General features: G+C 42.4%; 1 protein-coding gene and 5 non-coding genes across 6 annotated transcripts in view; all 6 read left to right on the forward strand.

Moving 5' to 3' along the window:
- Window positions 1–27,380, forward strand: part of acap3b (ArfGAP with coiled-coil, ankyrin repeat and PH domains 3b) — a 58,450-nt gene that overhangs the window by 29,872 nt on the left and 1,198 nt on the right. The window contains exons 3-24 of the mRNA XM_058055902.2: window positions 1,642–1,761; window positions 2,096–2,149; window positions 6,204–6,262; window positions 7,508–7,691; window positions 7,871–7,915; window positions 7,997–8,092; window positions 9,487–9,561; window positions 10,994–11,005; window positions 17,621–17,733; window positions 17,872–17,923; window positions 18,009–18,109; window positions 19,255–19,366; window positions 19,439–19,671; window positions 19,797–19,866; window positions 19,952–20,046; window positions 20,124–20,344; window positions 20,431–20,523; window positions 20,610–20,708; window positions 22,103–22,323; window positions 22,403–22,512; window positions 22,882–22,992; window positions 24,609–24,709. Of these exons, the coding sequence (XP_057911885.2) occupies window positions 1,642–1,761; window positions 2,096–2,149; window positions 6,204–6,262; window positions 7,508–7,691; window positions 7,871–7,915; window positions 7,997–8,092; window positions 9,487–9,561; window positions 10,994–11,005; window positions 17,621–17,733; window positions 17,872–17,923; window positions 18,009–18,109; window positions 19,255–19,366; window positions 19,439–19,671; window positions 19,797–19,866; window positions 19,952–20,046; window positions 20,124–20,344; window positions 20,431–20,523; window positions 20,610–20,708; window positions 22,103–22,323; window positions 22,403–22,512; window positions 22,882–22,992; window positions 24,609–24,709 (2,377 nt within the window). The remainder of the gene's footprint in view (window positions 1–1,641; window positions 1,762–2,095; window positions 2,150–6,203; window positions 6,263–7,507; window positions 7,692–7,870; window positions 7,916–7,996; window positions 8,093–9,486; window positions 9,562–10,993; window positions 11,006–17,620; window positions 17,734–17,871; window positions 17,924–18,008; window positions 18,110–19,254; window positions 19,367–19,438; window positions 19,672–19,796; window positions 19,867–19,951; window positions 20,047–20,123; window positions 20,345–20,430; window positions 20,524–20,609; window positions 20,709–22,102; window positions 22,324–22,402; window positions 22,513–22,881; window positions 22,993–24,608; window positions 24,710–27,380) is intronic.
- trnaw-cca (transfer RNA tryptophan (anticodon CCA)) lies at window positions 21,344–21,415 on the forward strand. Its single transcript has one exon. It is a non-coding gene; the product is annotated as a tRNA-Trp (tRNA).
- On the forward strand, window positions 21,439–21,510 carry trnaw-cca (transfer RNA tryptophan (anticodon CCA)). The gene has a single exon. It is a non-coding gene; the product is annotated as a tRNA-Trp (tRNA).
- Window positions 21,534–21,605, forward strand: trnaw-cca (transfer RNA tryptophan (anticodon CCA)). Its single transcript has one exon. It is a non-coding gene; the product is annotated as a tRNA-Trp (tRNA).
- Window positions 21,629–21,700, forward strand: trnaw-cca (transfer RNA tryptophan (anticodon CCA)). The gene has a single exon. It is a non-coding gene; the product is annotated as a tRNA-Trp (tRNA).
- On the forward strand, window positions 21,877–21,948 carry trnaw-cca (transfer RNA tryptophan (anticodon CCA)). Its single transcript has one exon. It is a non-coding gene; the product is annotated as a tRNA-Trp (tRNA).

The following is a 27,380-nucleotide window of genomic DNA, read 5'->3' on the forward strand; positions in this document are numbered from 1 at the left end:
AATGGCACAGCAATTTGAGCTGTAATAATTTACACTTTCACATAACCCCCCCCCCTCGTTTTGTTTGTTACTTAGAACATGATGTTACATTTCTGCCGTGTTATGGTGTGAAACTGCCCCGTTGACAGTTTCTGTCGTTTTTTTTTTATCTGCTTCTACTTCTACGCTCTCTGTCAAGGAAAGCAAAATGTTCTTTAGTTTAGTGTCAGGGCAGAATTATAGAAATTAATTCCACAATCAGGAAAAAAAACCATGAGAAGGCTTGTTTACGAGGGCATTTATTCAGACCATAAAGGGGAAGTGTTATGCTTCCACTATTCTGACGTCCACTATTCCACTATTAGCGTTATCCGGAAGGACAAGTGATTTTAGGACATCACACATGTGACCAAAAAGGTCAAAATATTTGCATTAAAAAAATCGGCTGTATAAAGCCAATGGTAAAAATATATAAATGTTGTTAAAATGCTGTATTGTCATGTTACACGATGCTCCATTACGTTTCATATAATGAGGTTTAGGATGGCTCTGAATTGCGCCCCCCCCACCACTGTTTTGTGAAGATTTTACCTGTTAGCAATTAGTGTGACCAATCACAGCAGAGTGAGCGTACCCACTAAATAAAAACTGCTGGAATAGGTGCAGATTCTGGAAGATCTACAAAGCTTCCCATGTGGGTTATCATGTGTCGCTGCTCTATAGGAGTCCACCACTCAATACAAAGGGACTAATTAGCCTAATAGGTCCCCTTTAAAAGAATGTACAAGCCTGACCCCCCGACAGTGGGGCCCGCCCCACTACTTGAGAAGCAGTGGCTTACACCAAGGTTACCCATCGTCATTGGTTCTGTTCATTATTTTTATGGACGCAATGAATAAACAAAGCTGAGGGTAGCCAGTGGGGTGTCCCTGAAGCACCCCCCCAAATGGTGGAGAAACCCTTTTCCCACCGGGAGTGAGGTCTTGCCTCAGGTGTAAGGAGTTTGAGTACCTCAAATCTTCTTCTGGAAGCTGGAACATGACACCAACAAGCGGATCGGTCGGCACAGCGTCAGCAGCAATGCGGTCGCAGTACCGGACCGTCGTGGTGAAGATAGAGCTGAATTCTCGGTTTACCGGTTGACCCGCGTTCTGACCCTCACTTATGGTCCAAGCTTTGAGTGGTAACTTGATCCTGAGTGCAAGATCATGGATTCAGACGGCCAAAAGGAGTTTCTTCTGTAGGGTGGTTGTACCCTAAGAGATAGGATGAGGTGCTGGGTGATCTGGGTGGAGATCAGTGTAGTCCATCATCTTGTCAGGGTGCTTCCTGGATGCCTCCCAGGTGGGAGGACATGGTGGACGGGTTAAGAGGCCGTCAAGTCTGGGCTTTTCTGGATAAGTGGAAGACAATGGATGGAATTATGGCAATTTCACCGATTCAATCAATCAATCAATGATGCTTATCCATAGTAGACGACTTTATTGCATTTATGTGTGTATTCGGTACAGATGTGTGACTGACAATCTGCTGAAGCTTTGTTTGGTTTATGTAATCACCGCGACTATTATTATCCTTGAATTGCATGTCTATCACATTGTGAGCCTCCTTAAATAGAACAATGGCAACTCAAAGTGTCCACTTTTGTTTTGCTTCCCTCAGCTGGTGAAGCTGTGCAGCGGGATGATCGAGGCAGGAAGGGCCTACGTCAGTGCCAACAAGCTCTTCGTTAATGGAATCAAGGACCTCTCCCAGCAGTGCAAAGAAGAGAAGATGATCTCGGTGAGTGAGCACATCTTACGTCTTATGACACATATGACACGTACATACGTACTAACTCCAAACGGATGCAAACCACGGTCACCTTCTCCCGGGATCATCAGTCTGACTGGAGCAGGACATTCCGGTGGTTCTCCACATGAATCACACAAGTCCAGCAGTATAAACAGCATTGTCTAGACGCTAGCCGTCCAGCTGTTGTTCGCATGACATGTGACCACATAGACCGGAGATGTTTGTGCTAGCATTTAGGCTACATGGGCGTCGCCTCGCATGGCGTCCGCTGTAGACATGAAATGGGATACTGGCTTCAAATAAAATGTGTTTGTATGTGCAGGAATGCCTTGAGAAGTGTGGAGAAAGCCTCCAGGAGATCGTCAACTACCACATGGTGAGAAACGGACCTTTCATTTGATTGGCTGGAACAGTACGTACTGTTCACTTCCTGCCTGGGGGCAGGGGCCATCATAATATCTGGACATTTCTTTTAGTGTTATCTTAGAGGCCACGTGCTATTTCCATTCATTTATTTCTTATTCGGTTAGCGCACACAGCTAGTTCGATTCCACCGTCGGCCATCTCTGTGTGGAGTTGCCCACCCCGGAGAAAGGAACACGCAAACTGAGATGCCCGAGCGTAGAACGGAACTGACGTCTTCCCGATCACCTGACTGCGTGGCCAACATGCAAACCACCGTGCGGCCGCTAGCTAAGAAACCAAAAACTTACCACTTCCACACTAAATCGGAGGATAACTTTATTACACTTTTACTGCTATTACAACATTGGTTCTGTGTTGTGCAATATGCTTGTACTGTAAATGACAGCTATAATTTCTATAATACTTTCTCACGCACACCATTCACACTCACATTTATACCTATGGACAATTTGGAGTGGCTAATTAACCTAGCATGTTTTTGGAATGTGGGAGGAAACCGGAGTACCCGGAGAAAACCCACGCATGCACTGGGAGAACATGCAAACTCCACACAGAGATGGGCGAGCGTGGAATTGAACTCATGTCTTCTAGCTGTGAGGCCTGCGTGCTAACCACTCGTCCACCGTGCAGCATCCTGATTAAATATACGTATAGAAAAAATGAAAACATCTTGGAAGTCAACCGCGCCCCGTGATTGAGTCATGATGACCAGTCCGGGGTGGACCCCGCCCCGCAGTATACACTGATTGTGTTCGACTCTGGAGGTTCCACTGCGCTAACCGTTACCTATCATAAACATTGCATGTTGTGCATGGTGTGCATCTGAATGACTCATATACATATAACCAACCAACTTTTGGCATGTTGACATCCTTACCACATTCAGTTTCTCCTACGGAAAACACCTTGCACACACACACACACACACACACACACACACACACACATGCAACTTAACTGTGACCTTCCTCATTGACAGTAGATCAGTATCCACAACATATGTCTGATTGAAAGCACATGTTTCCCCAGATGTACAACACATCTAAAATGTACAAATTGCACACACATGCTGTAAAACAGACACACGCATACTTTGGACTTATTGCTAAGACTCTGGAGGGATTTATCTGCCAGACTAAGCATGATTAAGAAATGGGCCTCGGTGGGAATCTGATAAAAAAAGGCGTTGACGTGCAGTCGGGAATGATTCATGATCATCGTTCTCTCCTGTTTGCTGTTGGTGAAATATGAGAAGAACCTGGTTTGGGTGGAAAAAGAAAACGGGGCTCCATCATGTCATTTGTTCTTGTGTGGGCTTTGCGGCTGCTAACACTGGCTATCTTCTCTGTTTTTATCTTTTTATTCTTCTCTTATCATTTCTTTCTTTGCATTTATTATTCCGCTTCATGTATCCATTATCACCTTGGTTCCTAAAGTCCTACTGTCCTACCTCTCTTTCTCATAAATCAACTTAGTGAGTGCTGACCACGAGAAGATCCACCAGCTCAGTTCGATTTCATCTTCTACACTCCTCCTGTTTGGGATGCCATCAATGCTGTGTCCGTGCTCTCTTTCTATATTTGTCATCCGTGTACCAGCTTTAGGCCTCCCACTCCTTGGAATCACACCAGGAGCATGAATGGAGAGAAGGGAAGACACGGGTTCTGGTTTTCATTCTGACCACCCACCTCTCAGACTTTTTTTTTTTTTTGGAACGTTCTCAGCGTTGTTGCAGCGTCAAACAGGCAATGTTTTAACTAGCATTGCAACATTCTTAACTATGTGGAAAATATGTTAAATACTGACAAAACTAAACAAACCTTAATAAGAAAAAAATGTATTGATGTTATGATTTGACTTGCCCATCTTTAATAATGTTATGGAGTGCATGAGAAAGTTCATTCATTCATTCATTCATTCATTTTCTACTGGAGCCTATCCCAGCTGTGTTCGGGCGAGAGGCGGGGTCCACCCTGGACTGGTGGCCAGCCAATCACAGGGCACATATAGACAAACAACCATTCACACTCACATTCATACCTATGGACAATTTGGTGTCGGCTAATTAACCTAGCATGTTTTTGGAATGTGGGAGGAAACCGGAGTACCCGGAGAAAACCCATGCATGCACAGGGAGAACATGCAAACTCCACACAGAGATGTCCGAGGGTGGAATTGAACCCTCGAACCACTCGGCCGCAGTACCGCCGCATGAGAAAGTATTATAGAAATTATAGCTGTCATTTATTTACAGTACATAGTATATTGCACAACACAGCAGCAACAGAACCACTGTTGTAATAACAGTAAAAGTGAAAGAAAGTTATCCTCCCATTTAGTGCGGAAGTGGTACGTTTTTGACTTCTTAGTTCGCAGCCGCATGGTGGTTTACATGTTGGCCACGCAGTCAGGAGATCGGGCAGGTTTTCTCGGTGTGGGTTTTCTCCGGGTACTCCGGTTTCCTCCCACATTCCAAAAACATGCTAGGTTAATTAGCCACTCCAAATTGTCCATAGGTATGAATGTGAGTGTGAATGGTTGTTTGTCTATATGTGCCCTGGGATTGGCTGGCCACTAGTCCAGGGTGGACCCCACCTCTCGCCCCAAAAGACAACTGGGATAGGCTCCAGCCCCCATGTGACCCTCGTGAGGATAATCAATAGAAAATGAATGAATAATAAATACAGAGTTAGTTCTTAGATCTAGACTAAACTTAGTTCTTTTGAGTTATACTGAAGTCTAGTGTAATGTCACACAAGTCCAAGGTTTTGGACACGCTTTCCCTTCAAATCTTTGATTTCCAAATGATTCAACATTTTATAAATGTACATTTGGATGGCCCCTGTAGTGGGTTCACACATAGAAGTCCCCAAATCCACAAAACTAAACACTTAGCATTTTCTTGCCAGCAGCTGTTGTGCATACTGGACCGCTGCCTGATGCAAGCAGGGAGGGTCTTTGAACGTGACACGAGTGCTTTAAGGCAACGCGAGTACATGATGTATGCGGGGGTCACGCCCAGCAGGGCACCCTAATCCAAAGCAGGTTTGGGTGGAACGTTTGGATTACTACAGCGTTGGTGTAGAGCATGATGGAGCTGCTTTAGATTTGGGCGTCTCACCCACCACCGTGGAAAGTACCCGGCCTTCTGACAATATTTAATTGTCCCGTAATGGCCTGATTTAAAGCCAGACAATAGCTTCATAAGGAAAACAGGAGTAGCGGTAGCCCAAATTGTGTGCTAACTGCGTTGTTAAGACGTCATAGTTGACTGACTGGGCTGCTTATGTCAAACAATAACTGGCAGTTTCCCACATTTATGCATTTAATGTTGACTTCATTTATATAAATTGAGACGTGGTTTGGTTCATTGCAGTTCTAATCTTATTGTACTGATGTTGTTGTGTTGTTTAATCCCACTAAATTGCTGTAAAGACACAAATTTGTACACTTTCACACGCTAATGAAAAGCAAACAAGGCTGTTTTGCATGACATGGAGATATTATTATTATTATTATTATTATTATAATGTTCAGTGGTGTACAACTGCATTGCATCATGTGTTTCTGATATATCATCCCTCGGATTTGGCTCATTAAGATCCAAAATGGGAACCAGGCCTTTGTACACAACTACATAACACAGCCACAGTAATACATTTATTAAAAAAAACATAGCATTGTTTTCCCTATAAAAAGCACACATGGCCATAAAACCCTTACATTGATCACGTGATATTGTGTAAGTCTACATAAAGCGTCCAAAGAATGTTCATTGATTTCAGGGCAAATCTCATGTGTCAGCTTGTCCTCATCTTCCTCCTGTGTCTCCACCCTTTTTAACATGCATCATGTTAATCCGCATCAAAAAGGTTTCAGGGTTATACTGCCCTCCTGCGGTAAGCAGCAGTAACTACATCTTGTACCACTAACAGATCTCAGTGGCGCACAAATAGCAGCCTAAGTGGAGTAGATCATGTTTTTATTTCTCTTTTCTTCCTCAGATTTTGTTTGACCAGGCTCAGAGGTCAATCAAACAGCAGCTTCATGCCTTTATCAAAGAGTAAGTATTCCCGGGAGCTTCCTGGAGCTTCCAGGAGCACTCACCTAAAATGTGTGAAAAGTGTTTGCCACTTCCTGATTTCTTTTTGTTATTGTTTTTTTCACACTTCAGGTTTAGATCATCAGACAAATGTAAATATTGGTCAATAACGACACAAATGAACACAAAATGCAGTTTTTAAAAATTTAAAAAATTAATATAAATAAATAAAAATAATTTTAAAAATGCTAAATATATATACTATATATACTACAAATATAAAAAAATTATAAAATAATAAAATATTTAAAAATAAATAAAAATCCAAACATAATGAAGCCCAGTATGATGAAGTGAAAAGCTCCCTGGTTGGACCACACTTAGCAGCAACAACTGCAATCAAGCATTTGGGATAACTTGCAATGAGTCTCCCACAACGCTGTGGAGCAATTTTGCCCCACCCATCTTTGCAGAATTGTTGTAATTTTTAAGGTCATGCCAAATGTTCTCAATAGGATTCAGGTCAGGACTTGGACTAGCCTACTCCAAGATCTTTTCTTCAGCCATTCAGAGGAGGACTTGCTGGTGTGTTTTGGATCATTGTCCTGCTGAAGAACCCAAGTTGCCAACAGATGGTCAGATATTCTTCTTCAGGATTTTTTTTGGTAGACAGCAGAATTCGTGGTTCCATTCATCACAGCAAGTCCTCAAAATCGTGCAGCAGTAAAACAGACCCAGACCATCACACTACCACCACCATATTTTACTGAGTTCTTCTTCTGAAATGCGGCATTACTTTCAGACCTTTTCAAAAAGGTCTTGGGGATCATGAAGATGTTTTATGGCAAAATTGAGGGAAGCCTTAATGTTCTTTTGGGTCAGTACTGGTTTTGTCTGCATGGTCTTTCTTATGGTGGAGACTTGAACACCGACATTGTGGGGTCTTTTGGGACCTCTTGGATGAGTTGTCACTGCATTCTTGGGGTCATTTGGGTTGGCTGGCCCCTCCTGGGAAGGTTCACCACCATTGGTAGATAGTCCCAATGGGGGGGGGGGTAATCACATTATCCACACAAGACCATGTCGTTTTAATAAAACTGCATTTTGTATTAATTGAGGCATTAAATTTGTTTGATAATCTGACATATTTAAGTGTGACAAAGAAAAATAAGAAACCAGGAAGTGAGTGATAGCATTGTGAAGAATAAGACGGAGATACCATTTTCTACATGAATGAAAAATAACCACTTATTACCCATCCACCAGTGATGTACGCAAGTTCAAGGACACCAAGAAGCAGTTTGACCGCGTGCGAGAGGACATGGAGCTGGCCCAGGTGAAGAACGCCCAGGCTCCCAGGAACAAGGTCCATGAAGCAGAAGAGGCCACACAAGCCCTCATTCTGAGCCGTAAAGCCTTCAGACACTTGGCCCTGGACTATGTCCTACAGGTACAAACTCTATTCTCCTATACCAGTGGTGTCCGCTAGGTGGCACTGACGTTCCACATCTACTCAGCCTGAAGCCATGACTTCTTCATGTCAGCCAAAATAGACACTGGAGGCAGTTTTTAATAGTGAAACATATCTGAAACTATGATTCCATATTTAATGTGTTCTTTCCGTGGCAGATCAATGTGCTTCAGGCCAAGAAGAAGTTTGAAATCCTGGATGCGGTGAGAAACCTTCATGAATATCCCGTCATTGAAAATGAACATCATGTTTATGCTAAGATGAATGCTTGTCAACTTGGGCAGATGCTGTCCTTCATGCGTGCCCAGTACACTCTTTTCCAACAAGGCTTCAACATCCTGGATGAGATCGACCCCTACATGAAAAAGCTGGCGGCCCAGGTGAGGCAAATGAAAAACATTCATAGTGTAAAATATAAAATGAAATCAAATGTCGTTGCTTAGGCCGTCTTAGTCTGTTGTAGGATGTGCGGGTTATTTAAAGATTCATTTGGTTCACTTAAAACTGGACTTGAATACCAAATAAGCCCCCCTACCTGCCCCACACGCACACACAAAACCTTCAATTATTACTATTTATTCAAAATTATTACAATTATTTGTGCAATTTACTGTTTACGCTGTATCTATCCATTCATCCATCCTATCCATCCATCCATCCTATCCATTCTATCCATCCATCCATCCATCCATCCTATCCATCCATCCATCCTATCCATCCTATCCATTCTATCCATCCATCCATCCTATCCATTCTATCCATCCATCCATCCTATCCATCCTATCCATTCTATCCATCCATCCATCCTATCCATCCATCCATCCTGTCCATCCATCCTATCCATCCATCCATCCATCCATCCATCCATCCATCCATCCTATCATCTATCCATCCATCCATTCATCCTATCCATCCTATCCATCTATCCATTCTATCCATCCATCCTATCCATCCATCCATCCTATCCATCCATCCATCCATCCTATCCATCCATCCATCCATCCTATCCATCCATCCATCCATCCTATCCATCCATCCATCCATCTATCCATCCATCCATCCTATCCATCCATCCTATCCATCCATCCATCCATCCTATCCATCCATCCATCCTATCCATCCATCCATCCATCCATCCATCCTATCCATCCATCCATCCATCCATCCATCCATCCTATCCCATCCATCCATCCATCCATTCTATCCATCCATCCTATCCATCCATCTATTCTATCCTATCTTATCCTATCCATCCATCCATCCATCCATCCATCCATCCATCCATTCTATCCCATCCATCCATCCATCCTATCCATCCATCCATCCATCCATCCATCCATCCATCCATCCATCCATCCATCCATCCATCTATCCATTGTTTTGGAATTATGACCATGAGCTAATATTAATATTATCATGCTAACTCAGTCAATGGACAGTAGATATGATCTCCACATTAAACCCCCAAGTGATGCCAGTGGTGGAGCCCACATTTGCTCCCTTGGAAGTTTCACGTCCTCTTCTATTGGGCTCCAGCTCATCTTCTGTATCTTCAGATGCAAAAGGATAAGGTTCTCATCATCATTTGTCCAAACGTAGCAGACATCAGCATCTCTCATAACATCTGCCATGATTCGTAGGAACAAACACACTCGAGATTGAGACATCGCTGTTGGTGAATCGCACAGAAAGCAGAAAGACATGTGGAAGATGGGCAAATGTTTTCCTTGAATAAATTCATCTCACCAGCTTTGCTCCGCTTTGCTCCGTGTAGCTGGATCAGCTGGTCATCGACTCGGCCATGGAGAAGAGGGAGCTGGAGCACAAACACGCCATCATCCAGCAGAGAGTGAGACAACATGCTGCTTATTTACCTCACCTTTTACCCCTGCCCTCCCTCCTAGCCAAGAAATTACACCATGCGTCGATATTTATGTCCAATATTGATACATATTCCTGACTTGAACCACTGGCTTTTATTGCATAATCTCACAACCGGCACAATCATAATAATAGAATCATAATCTTAAGCATAACACAAGCTACTGTTGTGACCATGATCCAGATAAAACTCACTTCTTGCAACACACACAAGTCTTATTTTCTTTTATTATATTTACTATATTGCATAATACAAGCATAAATGTGACTATAGGGCTGTTAGTTCATGTCTAGAGGGCTCTAATACTGTGAAAAGCTAAATAGAGACGATTGTAAACAGTTTTTTTTTTTGGGGGGGGGGTAACAACAAACAGGAAGTACCAAAACAAACAACAAACAGGAAGTACCAAACAAACCAAAATAAGAGCATGAGACCCGGATTATGAGAAATCTTGCTGTTTTAGCCTATTATTCGTTTTAAAAAATGCATTTTTTGCTCAACTTAAGCATTTTCAAGAATCAAAAGGACTAAATGAAGTAAAAAATAAAAATCTAAGGCATTTAGAAGATAATCAAAGACGCTATGAATGATATTTAGTATTGTACACTATTGTCACTAGGTGTCAGTAATGTTACTGCAATTTTTGGGCAGACACACTTTACTCTTATGTGTACTCTATTGAGTAATACGGGTATAAAGATGATTATAAGTGTGTTATTTCACATTTTGAGAGCTCTATTAATGTTCAATACATTATTTAGAAAGTTGCAAACAGCTTTCTATGCTGTAATTATGAAAATACTTGATTTCTAAATAAGGAATCCTAGCTTGCAGAAAGTCACTTATTATAGTGATGTCTGGAACCAACCACGATAAATGAGGGATCACCGTAGCGTGAATAATTGACCATGTGGTGCTGGAATCTGGTCTGGAATCTTCAATATATTTTTATGCATCAGTTTATCGTCACCAGTCTGCAGGTCAGGCTGCCATCTTTCCCTCCTTTTCAGCTGCTTGTGGAATGTGAAAATAAAAGGAGTTCCCATACGGGTAGTTTGATATATTTTATGGGTCACTCTGCTGAATCAAAGCTATTCTTTGCTTGGCGATGCCTCACAGAGATCATCCATCTGTTGGCTTCATGGATGCCAACGACTTTTCTGTCTTTCTGCCTGATTTAGCCCATGTCTCAAATGAGTGTAGTGTCGTATAGTTTCAAGCCTGAAACAAAAAACTGGAAGGTCACGGTGAAAGACAGAAAAAAGCTGCCTCTCTACTTTCTTTCAAATGCTCAGATATTGAAATCAACAAATTATGACTGATTTTGGTGTTTTAAATGTCAATAACTAATATTTGGTTTCCTCTCCCTATGTGCTCCTCTGGACTTGTTCTTCTTCAGACTCTGATGCAGGTGAGTTGGTTGTTGTTTTTTTGTCTTTTACGTATTCCTAACATGAATGTGAACCTTTTCATAGTCGCTTACCCCTTCAGGCATTAGACCCGATGTCGCTGCAGCGCATACAAACATACACCTTTTTATCCGTGATATGAGTTTTGTTTTGGGGGGTTTTCGACAAGAATCAGCTTGTTCGTTAGGAGGTACTCAACCTTTGTAAGAAAACTGCTGTTCAGTATGGCATCACGGTCAAGGCAGGCAGCAGTAAGAATGACATTTCTTATTTGTTGGAGAAGCAAGTTCTCCTTGATGACTCGGGAGGGGAAACATAACAATCTGAATTACCTTCAAATATTGAAGATAATTAATAACTCATTCAATCCCAGACAGTATTGATGATTTTCACTGATTTTTTTAAGGCACACAGAAACCACATATATGTAGCAAAAATATATAAACAACTTTAACAACACCAAAAAAGGGTTGTTTTAATTGAAAATGATCATACCAGAAAATGATATGTAATGATATGATATGTAATGATATGTAAATGTTACACTTCGGGGGAAAAAGTGGGCTAATAAATTGACAATAAAAGCACAAATACTGCGGATTTCAGAAAACAACACATGGAATGATACAGCACTCTACAAGAAGCAATGAAGTCTGTCAAATTAAATAATTTTTAAAAAATATCAAAAAATTGTTACAACTATAATGATGAAAATGGTAATATTAATGATGATTATAATAATGGTGATAATAATAACAATAATAATGGTAATAATGATAAAGATTAGAACAATAATGACAATAATGATAATGATAATAACAATAATAATATGACAATGATAATAATAACAGGAGAAAACAAGACTATGGCATGAACATGATTATATCTTATCTTAATAAAATGCAGTCCAGGCTCCTATAAAATGCACTTACGCTTAAAACTGCACCAAATGTGCTTTGTTTTATTGTGGAGTTGCATCATCACCTCTTTTTGCCTCCAATACAAAAAAAAAACCTAAAAGACAAGTGAATTAGTTAATTAATTTTATAGCAATTATGGGTCAAAAATGTGAATTTGGCATGGTCAGATTTTTTTTATTTTTATTTTTTTTGGGTCAGATTTTAATAAAGTATTTTTTTGGTGTCCACTAACAATGGTTATGGTTTAAGTCTGCATATGAAATTAATACCAAATTGAAGGGGATTCAAGATTAATCACAATAATAACCCCTCTTTGGGAACCTTAACACATTCATACAGACAAAAGAATAGGAAATACATTTTTAGTGTGCAGAATTTGGTTTAAGTGTTATTGCTTCATTTTGGTGTCTGATGGAATTGAATGGAAGTCAATGTGATGAATGATGAATTAAGCGTTTCATTCTCCATGAGATAGCCTTCAGGGTTTTTCTTATTGTGGGGACGCATGATTCCACTGAACATGTGTGTCTGCTGACTTCACACACATACACACACACACACACACACACTCGGGCATATACACACACCATCTGCAACAGGCCCATTGATTGAGGTTTATGGTGGTCACATGGTGGCTCCCTCCATAAACTTGCTGTGAATAGATCAGTCACTCAATCTGCTCTGCATTGATTAACAACTATCACCTCCCACTCACAGCCCACCGCACTTAATTATGGCTCTATCATCACATTTTTGACACACTTTCGTAAAATCGTAACGTGGCAGCCTTTAGATTTATAATGTATGGCTGTCAAGACGAAACTATACACCAGATATGAATGAGATTGACGTTGTTTTTAAAAGTGCAATGAAAACATTCATTTTCTAGAGGCCTGGAGCCTATCCCAGCCAATCACAGGGCACATATAGACAAACAACCATTCACACTCACATTCATACCTATGGACAATTTGGAGTGGCTAATTAACCTAGCATGTTTTTGGAATGTGGGAGGAAACCGGAATACCCGGAGAAAACCCACGCATGCACAGGGAGAACATGCAAACTCCACACAGAGATGGCAGAGGGTGGAATCGAACTCGGGCCTCCTAGCTGTGAGACACTGCACACTAACCACTCGGTCACCGTGCAGCCCCTATTTGATTACATACTTGAGAAAAAACACTACACAACTTTAAAAAGTATAACCTTGAAAATTCCACACACAGTGTGGAATCGAACTCGAGTCTCCTTGCTGTGAGGCCTGCACAATGAAGAAACACATTTTTAAAAAAAGTATATGGCAATATTTTACAAACTATGTTACACTTTTCCGCACTCTGTGTGTATGCTAGCAGCCCCGCCTCTACCTCCACCCCACCTGACAAAAGGTCTTACTCCGTTCATGCCATTGTTCTATAGAACAAAGGCACCAAGGTGCTGAAAGCTATGCACAGAATAAACATTTGGAGACGGGAGATGAGTAAAACGTGTCTTATGACACCCCAGTTAGCGATGTGGTTTGATTGCGTCAAAAATACGGCAATTATTATGACATTCATATTTGCACCTTAAATCTATTTTTCATATTTTTTTACAATCAATCAGTGAGGAACTGAGAGCGCCGCATTGCAATAGATAATGCAGGGAGGCCTAATCCCACTAAATCTCACAGATTGGGATTACGCCCGTGTCAGGAACGGGACCGTTATTCTGAGTCGTAGCACAGCAGCCCCCCCCCCCCCCCAGCTAACTGACGTGGGACCGTACGTTGTAGCGGTTTGTACGCGACTGGCGGTTTTGACCGACTTCCTCCTCGTTGCACGACCGCCAACAGATGGTATTAGCACATGAGTGACAGGCTGACCGCGAGGGCAAGCGATGGAGAGGAAAGCCGTTTTTGAGTTCTTAGGTCTGGATGATGTTAACGTGAACGTTGCTATCTTCGTCTCGTTCCTCTTTGCTGCCACGAGCCATTTGAGATGATTTCCCTGTGAAGAGAACGTTCTTTTTTTAAAAACCTGCAGGAAGCCACGAGACAGCCGACTTTGTGAATAATAGATGGGAGCCATCTTTTATTGATGGGCCATTAAATCAGTGCGGAAGACGAGGAGATTATAAATGTTTGTTAGGCTGAAGTTGAAGTGGATATGGATGAATTGTTACCTGAGAAAAGTGAGCTGAAGTCACATGAATGAGAAAATTAGGTTTCAGGTGAGGATATTGTGCCAAATTAAGGAAAGCATTTCATCTTCATCTTCTTTCTCAGCCCAGTCGTCATCCATTTTAGCTCAGCCGGTGATTGTTCCTCCCGTTTGCTATAAACTCCTCCCCGCTGTCCTTTCCTTTCACTGCCGCCTTTTGAACACCTCTGACTTCATTGTAGCTCCCAGGGGGACGCTAGCCTCACTTTGCTCCTCCTCCATTGTTCAAGCATTTTGGCAACTTTGTACACTCAAGGCCTCGCAACACAATCTAATGGATTGTGCTGGAGCCTATCCCAGCAGACTTTGGGCGAGAGGCAGTGTGCATTTAATCTTCCTGGTACATCCAATGTCATGTTAGGTGTTAGCATGCTAATGTTAATATGTTCGCATTACCACAATTTTTAGCTATTTTCAAGGTAGACATTTATAAACACTTAGCACTATCATGCTAGGTGTTAGCATGCTAATGTTAATATGTTCGCATTACCACAATTTTTTGCTATTTTCAAGGTAGACATTTATAAACACTTAGCACTATCATGCTAGGTGTTAGCATGCTAATGTTAATATGTTAGCATCACCAGCATTTTTAGCTATTCTCAAGATAGACACATTTATAAACACTTAGCGCCATCATGCTAGGTGTTCGCATGCTAATGTTAGCACAACAACATTGCTAGCATATTAACATTGGCATAGTAGCATTTTTAGCTATTTTTATAGGTAGACGCTAATAAGACTTAGCACTATCATGCTTGGTGTTAGAATGCTAATGTCAGCATTGCTAGCATGCTGACATTAGCATAGTAGCATTTTTAGCCATTTTTATAGGTAGACACTTATAAGAGTTGGCACTGTCATGCTCGATGTTAGAATGCTAATGTTAGCATTGCTAACATGTTGACATTAGCATAGTAGTATTTTAAGCCATTTTTATAAGTAGACACTTATAAGACTTGGCACTATCATGCGCGATGTTAGAATGCTAATGTTAGCATTACTAGCATGTTAAGCATTGCTAGCATGTTGACATTAGCATAGTAGTATTTTTAGCCATTTTTATAGGTAGACACTTATAGGAGTTGGCACTGTCATGCTCGATGTTAGAATGCTAATGTTAGCATTGCTAGCATGTTGACATTAGCATAGTAGTATTTTAAGCCATTTTTATAAGTAGACACTTATAAGACTTGGCACTATCATGCGCGATGTTAGAATGCTAATGTTAGCATTACTAGCATGTTAAGCATTGCTAGCATGTTGACATTAGCATAGTAGTATTTTTAGCCATTTTTATAGGTAGACACTTATAAGACTTGGCACTATCATGCTCGGTGTTAGAATGCTAAGGTTAGCATTGCTAGCATGCTAACTAGTAGCACTACCTATTTATGGAGGACTGTGCTTTTCTGGTTACTGATTTCATTTTGTTTGTATTTATTTATTTATTTATTTATTTATTTATATACTGGTACTTCTCAGTGTGTGCCCCATGTTTATCTTATTTATCGTTAATTTAGAATTTGTTTAAATGATACAATCTGATCTAATAAACAAATGTACCTTCTGCACAAAATGAAATATGAGCCTTTAAGCATTTATGTAATGATTCTATTCAGTCATCTTTATTAAATCAGGTGACCCAGTGAATAAAACCATATTCCATTTCCTGTGTAGGACTCTATATTAAACAATTGTTTTTTATTACGGTCTGTCACATGCATCCATCTGGCAACCCAGTGGTCTGGTACCCAATGCCACTTGTGTGCTTCATTCTTCAGGTTGTGGCTGATTTAAGGTGGGAAGCGCAGGGTCCCCGTCAGTGCTGGGGGAGCCATAATGTCAGCTTGATTAGGCAGAAACAGTCGGCACATCCACGGACAGATGGAAAGCTGACTCCTCCAAAAAGTGAGGATGTCGCCCCGGGCTCCAAAAGGGGAGGGGCGGCCATGCAGTGAAATGTTTGATCCCCCTTACCCGGCAGCCGTGGTCGGGTCACAGGGGCACCAAGGGGGACCTCGCAGCTGTATGATAATGAGCGACCGTACCGCTTCCACGCGGCGGGACAGAGTTCAGACTGACGCGTGGAAGTGGAGGAACGGCACGGGTGTGCTGCTGTTGTCCTAAATGGATGCGGGGTGCGCATGTTTGACAACCTGTGGGAGTCAGCGGACAGGATCTCATAACTATTTTTATTTATTCGTTTATTTATTTGAGTCATTCAGTTGCTGATTTGAAAAATGCTGTTGGATGTCAATGTTGTCAAGATGAAAATTCTTGGTCGGCTGAACTGTCCACTGGTGAGGAGAGGTTTTTCTTGTTGTTGTAGTAGTAGTAGTACTAGTACTAGTAATACTTAATGCTTTTGACACTTGCTCAATATTTAAAGAAACATTTAATGTAATATTTAAAAATAAAAAATGTATGTCATTAATTGTTTTAGCTTAAATTAAAAATAAGTGCATGTCACTATTTTTTACAATATTTTTAATAATAATATTTAATATATAATAATATATAAATAATATATTTTTAATATATTATAATAATTAATAATATTTAATAATTTCTTATTAAATAAGATGAATAATAATAATGAATAATTTTCAATAAAAGGATAAAAACTACTTATTCACAAAATATGGAGACACAGTGGATCACCATGTGTTCCTGGAAACTAGTTGACCTCTGATGTTCGATTTCTTAAGTCATGTTTATTATAAGCAATTGTTGCTTAATATCGTTATTATACCTTTTAAGCTTTTTAAAAATAACAACCTTAAGTTCAACCTTCTCAACTGTCAAACTAGTATAAAATATATTCATATATTCATATCAATATGGCCGTGTTATTCCTACAAAGTCTTTGTGAAAGTACTGGAAGGTCTCAGTTGTGGTAGAAATATTATATAATATATAAATATAGAAAGTATATGTTAAAATGAGTATGTTAGTGTATAGCTGTATAGATGTAGTCTGCCATATGCCCAAAGTATTATTATTACTATCAACTCCAGTCCTCCTCAACAAAAGCGAAACCTGACCTCGGACTTTGTTTGTGTTTTAAATCTGTCTTCTTTTCTCGATTTTTTTTTCATTTTTTTGTCTTCTGCCTCGTTAAGCAGATGGCCCGCAGATTTAATTCCCTTTTTGTGGAGTCGCAGCTCTTTGTGTAGAAGCAAGCTGAGAAGTTGTGACGTGTAGAACAGATGCCCTGGCATTCACCTCTGCACAATACGACCCCACCTGAACTTAACGTTGACTCCTCGTTTGAGTCACCCGACTCTTACAATAGTATTATTGCGCAATAATACATCCGCTCTCGTTATGTAGTATGTAATTAGTAGGTTATTATCGTCTTAAAGCAGACTCCTAATGTGATGTTATCTGGAGGTGGATGAGTCATAGTACTTTTGGGTATTTTTGTATTATTGTCTGAAAGTCATGACTTAAGACGGGATTCCAGGATTAAGTAATCTTGTCTTCACAGGACTTTTCCTACGATGACCCCAAGTTGGAGTTCAATGTGGATGCGCCCAATGGCGTCGTCATGGAGGGCTACCTCTTCAAGAGGGCCAGCAATGCTTTCAAGACCTGGAACAGGTAAAGTGCAGGTGGAGGTCCACGCTCGGTGATGGTGTGACCTTTCACCCAAAGGTCAGCTAGGATAATCATCAGTATTTTTATTTTATTATTACTATTACACACACTGCCTAAGTTCATGTCTCCTCTCCCCACAAGGCGGTGGTTCTCCATACAGAACAGCCAACTGGTTTACCAGAAGAAACTTAAGGTATGAACTTGTGACTGTGATGGAATTGTCTCCGATGTGACAATCGGTCCCTAAAAGATGTTGAGATGCTCTTCTCCATTGGCAGGACTCTTTGACTGTTGTGGTTGAGGACCTGAGGCTTTGCTCTGTCAAACCATGTGAAGATAACGAGAGGAGGTTCTGTTTCGAGGTGGTTTCACCCACTAAGTAAGTATGTCCCAACATGGAAGTTTTTGGGGAGGGCCAAAGTGTGGACCCGGGGCCTGTTTGGCACCTTGTAGAGATAAAATTAAACCAGAAAACGCAGCAAAAATGGGAACATGAGTGTAGATACTAGAAGCTGAGATGTGGATACTAATAACTCATAATAAAGCTAAGCTTTGTCTTAAAACTTAAAACTTCACTTTGTTTCTGAAAAACATAAACACGAGTTCGATTCCACCCTCGGCCATTTCTGTGTGAAGTTTGCATGTTCTTCTCATGAATGCGTGTTTTTTTTTTTGAATGTGAGTGTGAATGGTTGTTTGTCTAAATGTGCCCTGTGATTGGCTGGCCACCAGTCCAGGGTGTAATATATTGCCATATATTTTTTTAAATATGTTTTCAAAATGTTTAAATTAAATTAAATTAAATTAAATTAAATTAAATTAAATTAAATTAAATTAAATTAAATTAAATTAAATTAAATTAAATTAAATTAAATTAAATTAAATTAAATTAAATTAAATATGTTCACATTGTGGCTAGCATGCGCAGGCCTCATAGCTAGGAGACCACAGTTCGATTCCACCCTCGGCCATCTCTTTGTGGAGTTTGCATGTTCTCCCTGTGCATGCATGAAAGAAAGTTATCCTCCCATATAGTGCGGAAGTGGTACGTTTTTGGCTTCTTAGCTCGCAGCCGCACGGTGGTTTGCATTATTGGCCACGCAGTCAGGTGATCGGGAAGACCTCGGTTCCATTCTCTGCTCGGGCGGTTTTTCTTGGTGTGGGTTTTCTCCGGGTACTCCGGTTTCCTCCCCCATTCCAAAAACATGCTAGGTTAATTAGCGACTCCAAATTGTCCATAGGTATGAATTTGAGTGTGAATGGTTGTTTGTCTATATGTGCCCTGGGATTGGCTGCCCCGCCTGAAGACAGCTGGGATAGGCTCCAGCATGTCTGCGACCCTCGTGAAGATAAGCGGTTGAAAACAAGTGAATGAATGAATGAATGAATGAACATGAACATATCTTTGTCTTTTTTTTGCGTTCTAAAGATATAAAAACAGCTAAAAAAAAAAAGGTAGTATATGATTGATGATTGATGTTTACCACCTTGGGTACGTGATAGTCGTTTCCCATCACCTTGTAGGAGCTGCATGCTGCAAGCCGAATCTGAGAAGTTGCGGCAGGCGTGGATCCAAGCGGTCCAAGCAAGCATTGCCTCGGCTTACAAAGACATTGCTGATAATTACTACATTGAGGTACGAATTGAGCTAAGTGCTAACGTTGAAAGTTTGTGTTTCCATATTGTGATACGGTTCCTTTTCTTAAAGCGCCTGGACCGGACGGCCTCACCCTCCACCAGCAGCATCGACTCCGCCAGCGAGCCCAGAGACAGGGGGGAGAGGGTGGATAAGGGAGTCCGCGGAGGAGGCGACGGCCTCCTTCAGCGAGTACAGAACCTCCCAGGAAACGAGCTGTGTTGTGACTGCGGCCAGGCCGCACCCTGCTGGGCTTCCATCAATCTTGGAGTGCTGCTGTGCATCGAGTGCTCGGGAATCCACAGGTGAGTTACGTTACACTTTTGTCATCACACATGTAGCTCCCCCGTGTGAGGTACGCTACGTCCGCCATGACGGCCTATATAAATATATTGCTAAAAACGGCGTGTCATCTGTTTGACTCTTTCAGGAGTCTTGGAGTCCATTGCTCTAAAGTGCGTTCACTGACTCTTGACTCGTGGGAACCTGAACTACTCAAGGTAGTCCGTCATTCTTTCTGTTCTGGTTTTTGATGTTTTTTCCACAATTTTTTTCCTAACTCTTTTTTTTCTTTCTCTTGTTCAGTTGATGTGTGAATTAGGGAACACTGTCATAAACCAAATTTACGAAGGAGCATGCGAGGAACTTGGGGTGAAAAAACCTGGACCGTCCAGTCCGAGGTCAGGAGTCTCACTTATCATGGCTTATTATTTCACTGTTAAAAATGTCCTCTTGTGGCGTCTCCACGTGTCTCCAGACAAGAGAAAGAAGCCTGGATTAAGTCCAAATACGTGGAGAAACGTTTCCTGAAGAAAATGAGCGGGAGCGAGGCGTTGGTGGAAGGTGAAAGAAAGTCCCGACCTTGGACTGTGAAGAAGTGCCAGCGACACAACAGCTCGGTTCGAGCTCCGAACAAAGCTCGGCGGAAATACCATCGCTACGAGCCCGGCAGCGCATCGTATGCTAATCTCTCAGCGGGTCAGTCTAGCAACGAGCGTTTTGATGTTTGATGGTTCCTGGCTTGGACACCAACATCTATGCTGTGTCCTTTTGACCTTCGGCAGCAGCTGCAGCCAAGTTTCGCCGGGATTCCCTGTTCTGTCCGGATGAACTTGACTCCCTCTTCTCCTACTTCGACACAGGCTCCGGTCCACGCAGTAAGTCAACTACACGCTGTGTCGTAAGCGCCATACGTAATCTGACATATGGAAAGATTAACGTGTCCGTGGCTTGGCGTGTTTTGGCCCCGCAGGTCTGAGCAGCGATAGCGGCCTGGGAGGAAGTACTGATGGCAGCACTGATATCCTGGTCTTTGGCTCTGTGGTGGACAGCGTCACAGAAGGTACGTCGGGCACCCAACTGAAGAACATCTAACTTCAGCCATGTTCAGGCAGGGAGTTGAGGTTCTCCCTACTGGGAGTCAGAAACATCAACAAATGTATTTATTCATAATTTAAGAAAGGGTTTCAAATGGAGTAAGAAGGAAAGACAAAATAAGAAGTCAGAAATTTACCACTTCCACATTAAATAGGAAGAGAACCTTTTTTAGTGTGATGTAATGTCATTTTTTGTGTCATTATTGACACCTACTAGCCAGAATACTAACCTGTAATTCATATTTTTTTAATAATAATGGTCTATATTCGACCACAAAAAGATTCTAATTCTATGCATCCAGAGATCCATCTTCTATACTGATAATTCCAGTTGATTTGAAACCTAACAGTAGACCACGCACTGAATGGGAACCATTGGACCAGTGGTTTTCAAACTGGGGGGGACCCGACATTATGATTCGGGGGTCGACATGTTACGGCAATATACTCTTGTAATATCATGGGGGAAAATCGTAATTTTAGAAGGTTGCGTGTTCAAGTCATGTCGGGGTCACAAAAGTGTTTTATGCCCGGGATGTCCCAAACCTGTGGCACAATCTCACAACGTTGGGGTCACAAAAGTGCCCTGGGCCAGACAGAGGACCCTGTGGCGCAATGGTAGCGCGTCTGACTCCAGATCAGAAGGTTGCGTGTTCGAGTCACGTCGGGGTCACAAAAGTGCCCCGTGCCCAACAGGACCCTGTGGCGCAATGGTAGCGCGTCTGACTCCAGATCAGAAGGTTGCGTGTTCGAGTCACGTCGGGGTCACAAAAGTGCCCCGTGCCCAACAGGACCCTGTGGCGCAATGGTAGCGCGTCTGACTCCAGATCAGAAGGTTGCGTGTTCGAGTCACGTCGGGGTCACAAAAGTGCCCCGTGCCCAACAGGACCCTGTGGCGCAATGGTAGCGCGTCTGACTCCAGATCAGAAGGTTGCGTGTTCGAGTCACGTCGGGGTCACAAAAGTGCCCCGTGCCCAACAGGACCCTGTGGCGCAATGGTAGCGCGTCTGACTCCAGATCAGAAGGTTGCGTGTTCGAGTCATGTCACAAAAGTGTTTTATGCCCGGGATGTCCCAAACCTGTGGCACAATCTCACAACGTTGGGGTCACAAAAGTGCCCTGGGCCAGACACAGGACCCTGTGGCGCAATGGTAGCGCGTCTGACTCCAGATCAGAAGGTTGCGTGTTCGAGTCACGTCGGGGTCACAAAAGTGTGCAGTTTTATGCTCGGGATGTCCCAAGCGTGGGTGGACACATTAAAAAATGAGTCATTCTTGGCAGAGAAAGTATTAAGAGAAAAAGACATGCTAGAATACAACCCAAGTTTTAATCTGCAAAAACCGTTCTTGCCGCCCAGAAGAGGAATCAGAGGAGTCCTCCAGCGGTGAGGTGGAAATCGAACAAGAACTCCCTTCCGACCCCGAGGATGTGAGAGAACTCCACCCCGGTGCGCTCCTCCATCGTTCCTCACGTCTGCATAACCTCCCCCTCATGGTGGAGGCGTTGGCGCACGGTGCGGATGTCCACTCCGCCAGTGAGGAAGAGGATGGAAAAACACCGCTCATACAGGCAGTATTGGGGGTGAGGGACTTTGCTCGCTTTGCTCAATATTAGTTGACCTGGACGCGGATTTTGAGGGACTAATACTTTTCTTCTCCAGGGGTCTCTGATAGCGTGTGAGTTCCTGCTGCAGAACGGAGCCGATGTCAACCAGAGGGACATGAGGGGGCGGGGCCCGCTGCATCACGCCACCTACCTGGGCCACACTGGGTAAGTATTTGGTTTAAAAAAAAATGTGGCTACTAGTCCATACTGGACGGTGTCTGGGCTGGGCACCAGTTAGTGATCCCTGGTACATACTGGTCTATATTGGTTTCACTTAAATCAAAAAGAAATCAAAAAGGTCAAAGTACAAAGCCTAGTGGAACTCTTTGTGTTCTCGTTTTGGGTGATGTTCTGTAGTAAAACTACAACAGGAGATGATGATAACTTGGCCAAAATCACCAACATTATATGATTTCTAGGAGACCAATGTATCAATGGTCCACAAAAGATGCTAATGCTAAAGAAGGCATTAGATGATGTCCAACCCTCCACATACAACTTCCTGTGATTGACGTTCACCACGTTTGCGTCCAGCCAGGTGTGTCTGTTCCTGAAGAGAGGGGCGTCGCAGACGGAGGTGGATGAGCAAGGTCACGACCCGCTCAGCATTGCGGTCCAGGCTGCCAATGCCGACATCGTTACCCTGTAAGTCACACTTTCGTATTTGTTTGTACTTCGTTTGTTCATCGTTTTAATGACCATTTAAATGTCAATCATTTGGATAATGGAAGGACGGACATATAGCAGGATTACATATGGATGGATGGATGGATGGATGGATGGATGGATGGATGGATGGATGGATGGATGGATGGATGGATGGATGGATGGATGGATGGATGGATGGATGGATGGATGGATGGATGGATGGATGGAAGGAAGTAAGGATGGATGGATGGATGGAAGGAAGTAAGGATGGATGGATGGATGGATGGATGGATGGATGGATGGATGGATGGATGGAAGGAAGGAAGGAAGGATGGATGGAAGTAAGGATGGATGGATGGATGGATGGATGGAAGTAAGGATGGATGGATGGATGGATGGATGGATGGAAGGAAGTAAGGATGGATGGATGGATGGATGGAAGGAAGGATGGATGGATGGATGGATGCATGGATGGATGGATGGAAGGAAGGATGGATGCATCGATGGATGGATGGATGGATGGATGCATGGATGGAAGGAAGGATGGATGCATCGATGGATGGATGCATCGATGGTTGGAAGGAAGGAAGGAAAGAAGGAAGGATGGATGGATGGATGGAAGTAAGGATGGATGGATGGATGGAAGGAAGGAAGGAAGGATGGATGGATGGATGGATGCATGGATGGATGGATGGATGGATGGATGGATGGATGGATGGATGGATGGATGGATGGATGGAAGGAAGTAAGGATGGATGGAAGGAAGGATGGATGGATGCATGGATGGATGGATGGAAGGAAGGATGGATGCATCGATGGATGGATGCATCGATGGTTGGAAGGAAGGAAGGAAAGAAGGAAGGATGGATGGATGGATGGATGGAAGGAAGGAAGGATGGATGGATGGATGCATGGTTGGAAGGAAGGATGGATGGATGGATTGAAGGAAGGAAGTAAAGAAGGATGGATGGATGAATGGATGCATCGATGGAAGGAAGGAAGGGAGGAAATTTGGAAGGAAGGAAGGAAGGATGGATGGACACATGGATGGAAGGAAGGAAGGATAGATGGATGCATCGATGGATGGAAGGAAGGAAGGAAGGAAGGAAGGATGGATGGATGGATGGATGGATGGATGGATGGAAGGAAGGAAGGAAGGAAGGAAGGATGAATGGATGCATGGATGGATGATGGAGGGATGGATGGAAGGAAGGAAGGAAGTATGGATGCAAGGAAGGAAGGAAGGAAGGAAGGAAGGAAGGATGAATGGATGCATGGATGCATGGATGGATGGATGGAAGGATGGATGGAAGGAAGGAAGGAAGGAAGTATGGATGCATGGAAGGAAGGAAGTATGGATGGAAGGAAGGAAGGATGGATGGATGGATGGATGGAAGGAAGGAAGGAAGGAAGGATGAATGGATGGATGGAAGGAAGGAAGTATGGATGGATGGATGGATGGATGGATAGATGGAAGGATAGATGGATAGATAGATAGAACATTTAGAACATATAGAACATTTTGTTCAGGCTGAAGTTACTACTCCGGTTTTTGTCTACTTCCTGTTCCGTATATGCTCCCATGCATCCATTTTCCCATCCGTCCTTTCCAGCCTGCGTCTGGCCAGGATGAACGAGGAGATGCGAGAGGCGGAGGCCCCCCTCGGACAACCAGGTCAATACCCCAGCAGCAGTCCCACAGAGCAGCAGTACAGGAAGTGCATCCAGGAGTTCATCTGCCTCACCATTGAGGAGTTCTAGTGTCCTCCTCTCCTTAGACGCTGATGTCGGCTATATACCCCCCCCCCCATCTCCCAGACGGACCTTTTCTAACTCTTCTGACTAAACTACCCCCCACTTCTGATTTCCCTGCTCAACGCTCGCCACTCTCGCCACATCAAGTCCAACGACATCCGCTTGTTGGCGTTCCGCTAACATCTTCACACGTGCTGTGGTGTAATAATCTCACGGGAGGCTGCGGGTGCCTGTCGCTGCAATAACCCTCCAATCAGATCGTACCATCGCTCCTCAGCCCCGGGGGTGTAAATATTATCCTGCGTTGGTTTCATGCATTGAAAGTCATTAACTGTATAGAGCATCATCAGGGACGGATAGGAAATTAAAACTGTGACAAAAGTACTTTCCGGGGTGGGGGGTGGGGGGGGGCATGGATTTTAGAATAAGAGTTGAATAATATGATAAAACATTTCTGAAAAAAAAACACTCCCAAAAATGAAATGTTGACTTGACTTGATTTACGTCAATCGGTTTCATGCAATTCTACACCAAAAGATATTCCGTAAATGTTAACGTCACGTTTTGGTGTTTAGCTAACAACTACATGTCTTTCTGTAGTTATCCCTCTCCTTTGTATTTGCTGATGTATACATACAGTATATGTATACATACAGAATACAGTACAATAGAGTAGTACAGAATAGTAGGAACTTAAAATGTTAATGGTTTTATTTCATTTGAACATGCATCAGATTACAATTGAATGCATCCCATAATCAGTTCCCAGTTCCACATGTCCAAAAGGAGTAGGAAGAAGCAAAGCTTATTAAATCCTACCCCTCCATCTGGTACTTTTACAATCATTTGTTCACTTCCTGCTTTCTTTCTTTTTTTTTCATCAATGAATTAGCTTTTTATCATGAGTGCAATGAATAGATTGGAAAAAGGAAAACACCGGAAAAGGATGTAAAAGAAAGGAATAACGATGAGAACCAGGCTAAAGGCTACCAACGGTCGTGTTCACATTTAATATTTCATTTTTTAAATTTTATTGCTTCATTATGAATCATCAAAGATTATCTGAGCAAATACGAGTACCGGAAGTGAGCATCACTCCAGGAAGACGTTCCAACCGGTTGACATTAACATGGAGAAAAGTCAATGTTTTATTTTTGGAGCGCTGATACTGTGCACTTTTCCCACCTTCAGTATTATTATTTTATTTTATTTTCATATTTGACTTGTCTGTTACTGTCTTGTTTACGTTATTTTTGGGTCTTGTCTCCCCAAAGGATCAGTGCAATGCATTTACTGATGCAGTTTTGCTATATTCCGTTCATGATTGTCATTTTAGTGTCAACATATTGCTCGGAAATGAAGTGTTTCTCTGTGGTTTATAGCAGTCATGAAAGCCCTTTTATTGGCTTTTTGGAATATGTAAAGGCCTTATGTTACTTTGGAATACAACAATCATGAGAGAGTTGATGCGGTTCCATTCATGGTTGCATTCAAAGCGGTCAAACAGGAGCTCATCGCGGTGAGGAAGTGTATGGGATTTATAGTGGATATGGATTTACACCCTTGGAATCGAACCCGCTACTCACTGCCCTCTACGGATGACTTCAATGGCGATAAACACCACGCCTGCATTTAGTTGTAAATACTCCTGTGTTAAAATATCTGTGGTGAGATTATGGAGCACACTTTTCTTACATGTTTGCACACTTTTAGGCTCCGACGCCTACTAGCTAACCGTGTTCCCTGCATGCTTTGTGGGCAAGTCCACATGACTTGCACTCCTGGCATGCTCCGGTATTTTTCTACTACGGTTTTGATCACATTGTGCAGTGCAGTCCTGTGGCGTAAGCACGTAACAACATGATGTCATACGCCAGCAAAATCAAAAAAAAAAAAATTTTTTTTTTTTTTTTAATCTGCCAAAGACTTTTTTTTTTAAGGGAAAGTGTGACATCACAGTTTTTGGACTTTCTTTTCTTCATAGTGAATCAGTTTCCAAGTAGACGCAGCCTAGTCTTGGCCATGCTTTGTGAAGTGACAGAGTGGTAGAAACACTGTTGGTGTACTCACATGTTGAAAAACCGAAGCATTCTCACGTGGCAAATAGTTCCGTATCAGTAGAAGCGGTCGGGGGTCGGGGGTCGGGGGTCATCATCAATCACCCTTACGGACGTTTTCGGTGTCGTGTCCATTGTACGTGTTGGTTACAAAGGTGCTGTAAATAGTACACTCGTGTATTTGAACTCAATGCCTGCCTCTCAGCGTTCGATCACAGATTGTGACGGTCTTGATCTCTGTTTCATGTTTGTCTTTTTATTCTCTTTCAAAGCAAGACAACAGTTACGACATGTTGGGAAATGTTATTCCGTGTCTTTAGCGACATGGATGGAAACAAAAAACAACAAAAAAAAATACAATAAACCTGACAACACTAAATAATCTAACCTCGCCTCTACTTGCTTTCATTTCTTTGACTTTTCGTATTCTCTCAGCATTGCGGCAAAAGACGCGATCAATTGACCGTACTAATTGCTCGGTGTTGGGAGAATTCTGTTTTTCAGTCCAAACTTTCCAAGAAACCGCAGGGTTATTCAAAGCATTACCAAAAATACACCACGTACCTTTTTTTT

This window comes from Doryrhamphus excisus, linkage group LG18 (genome assembly GCF_037039965.1).
Source record: "Doryrhamphus excisus strain RoL-2023G ecotype Guam linkage group LG18, RoL_Dexc_Guam_v1.1, whole genome shotgun sequence".
Taxonomy (NCBI): Eukaryota; Metazoa; Chordata; class Actinopteri; order Syngnathiformes; family Syngnathidae; genus Doryrhamphus; species Doryrhamphus excisus.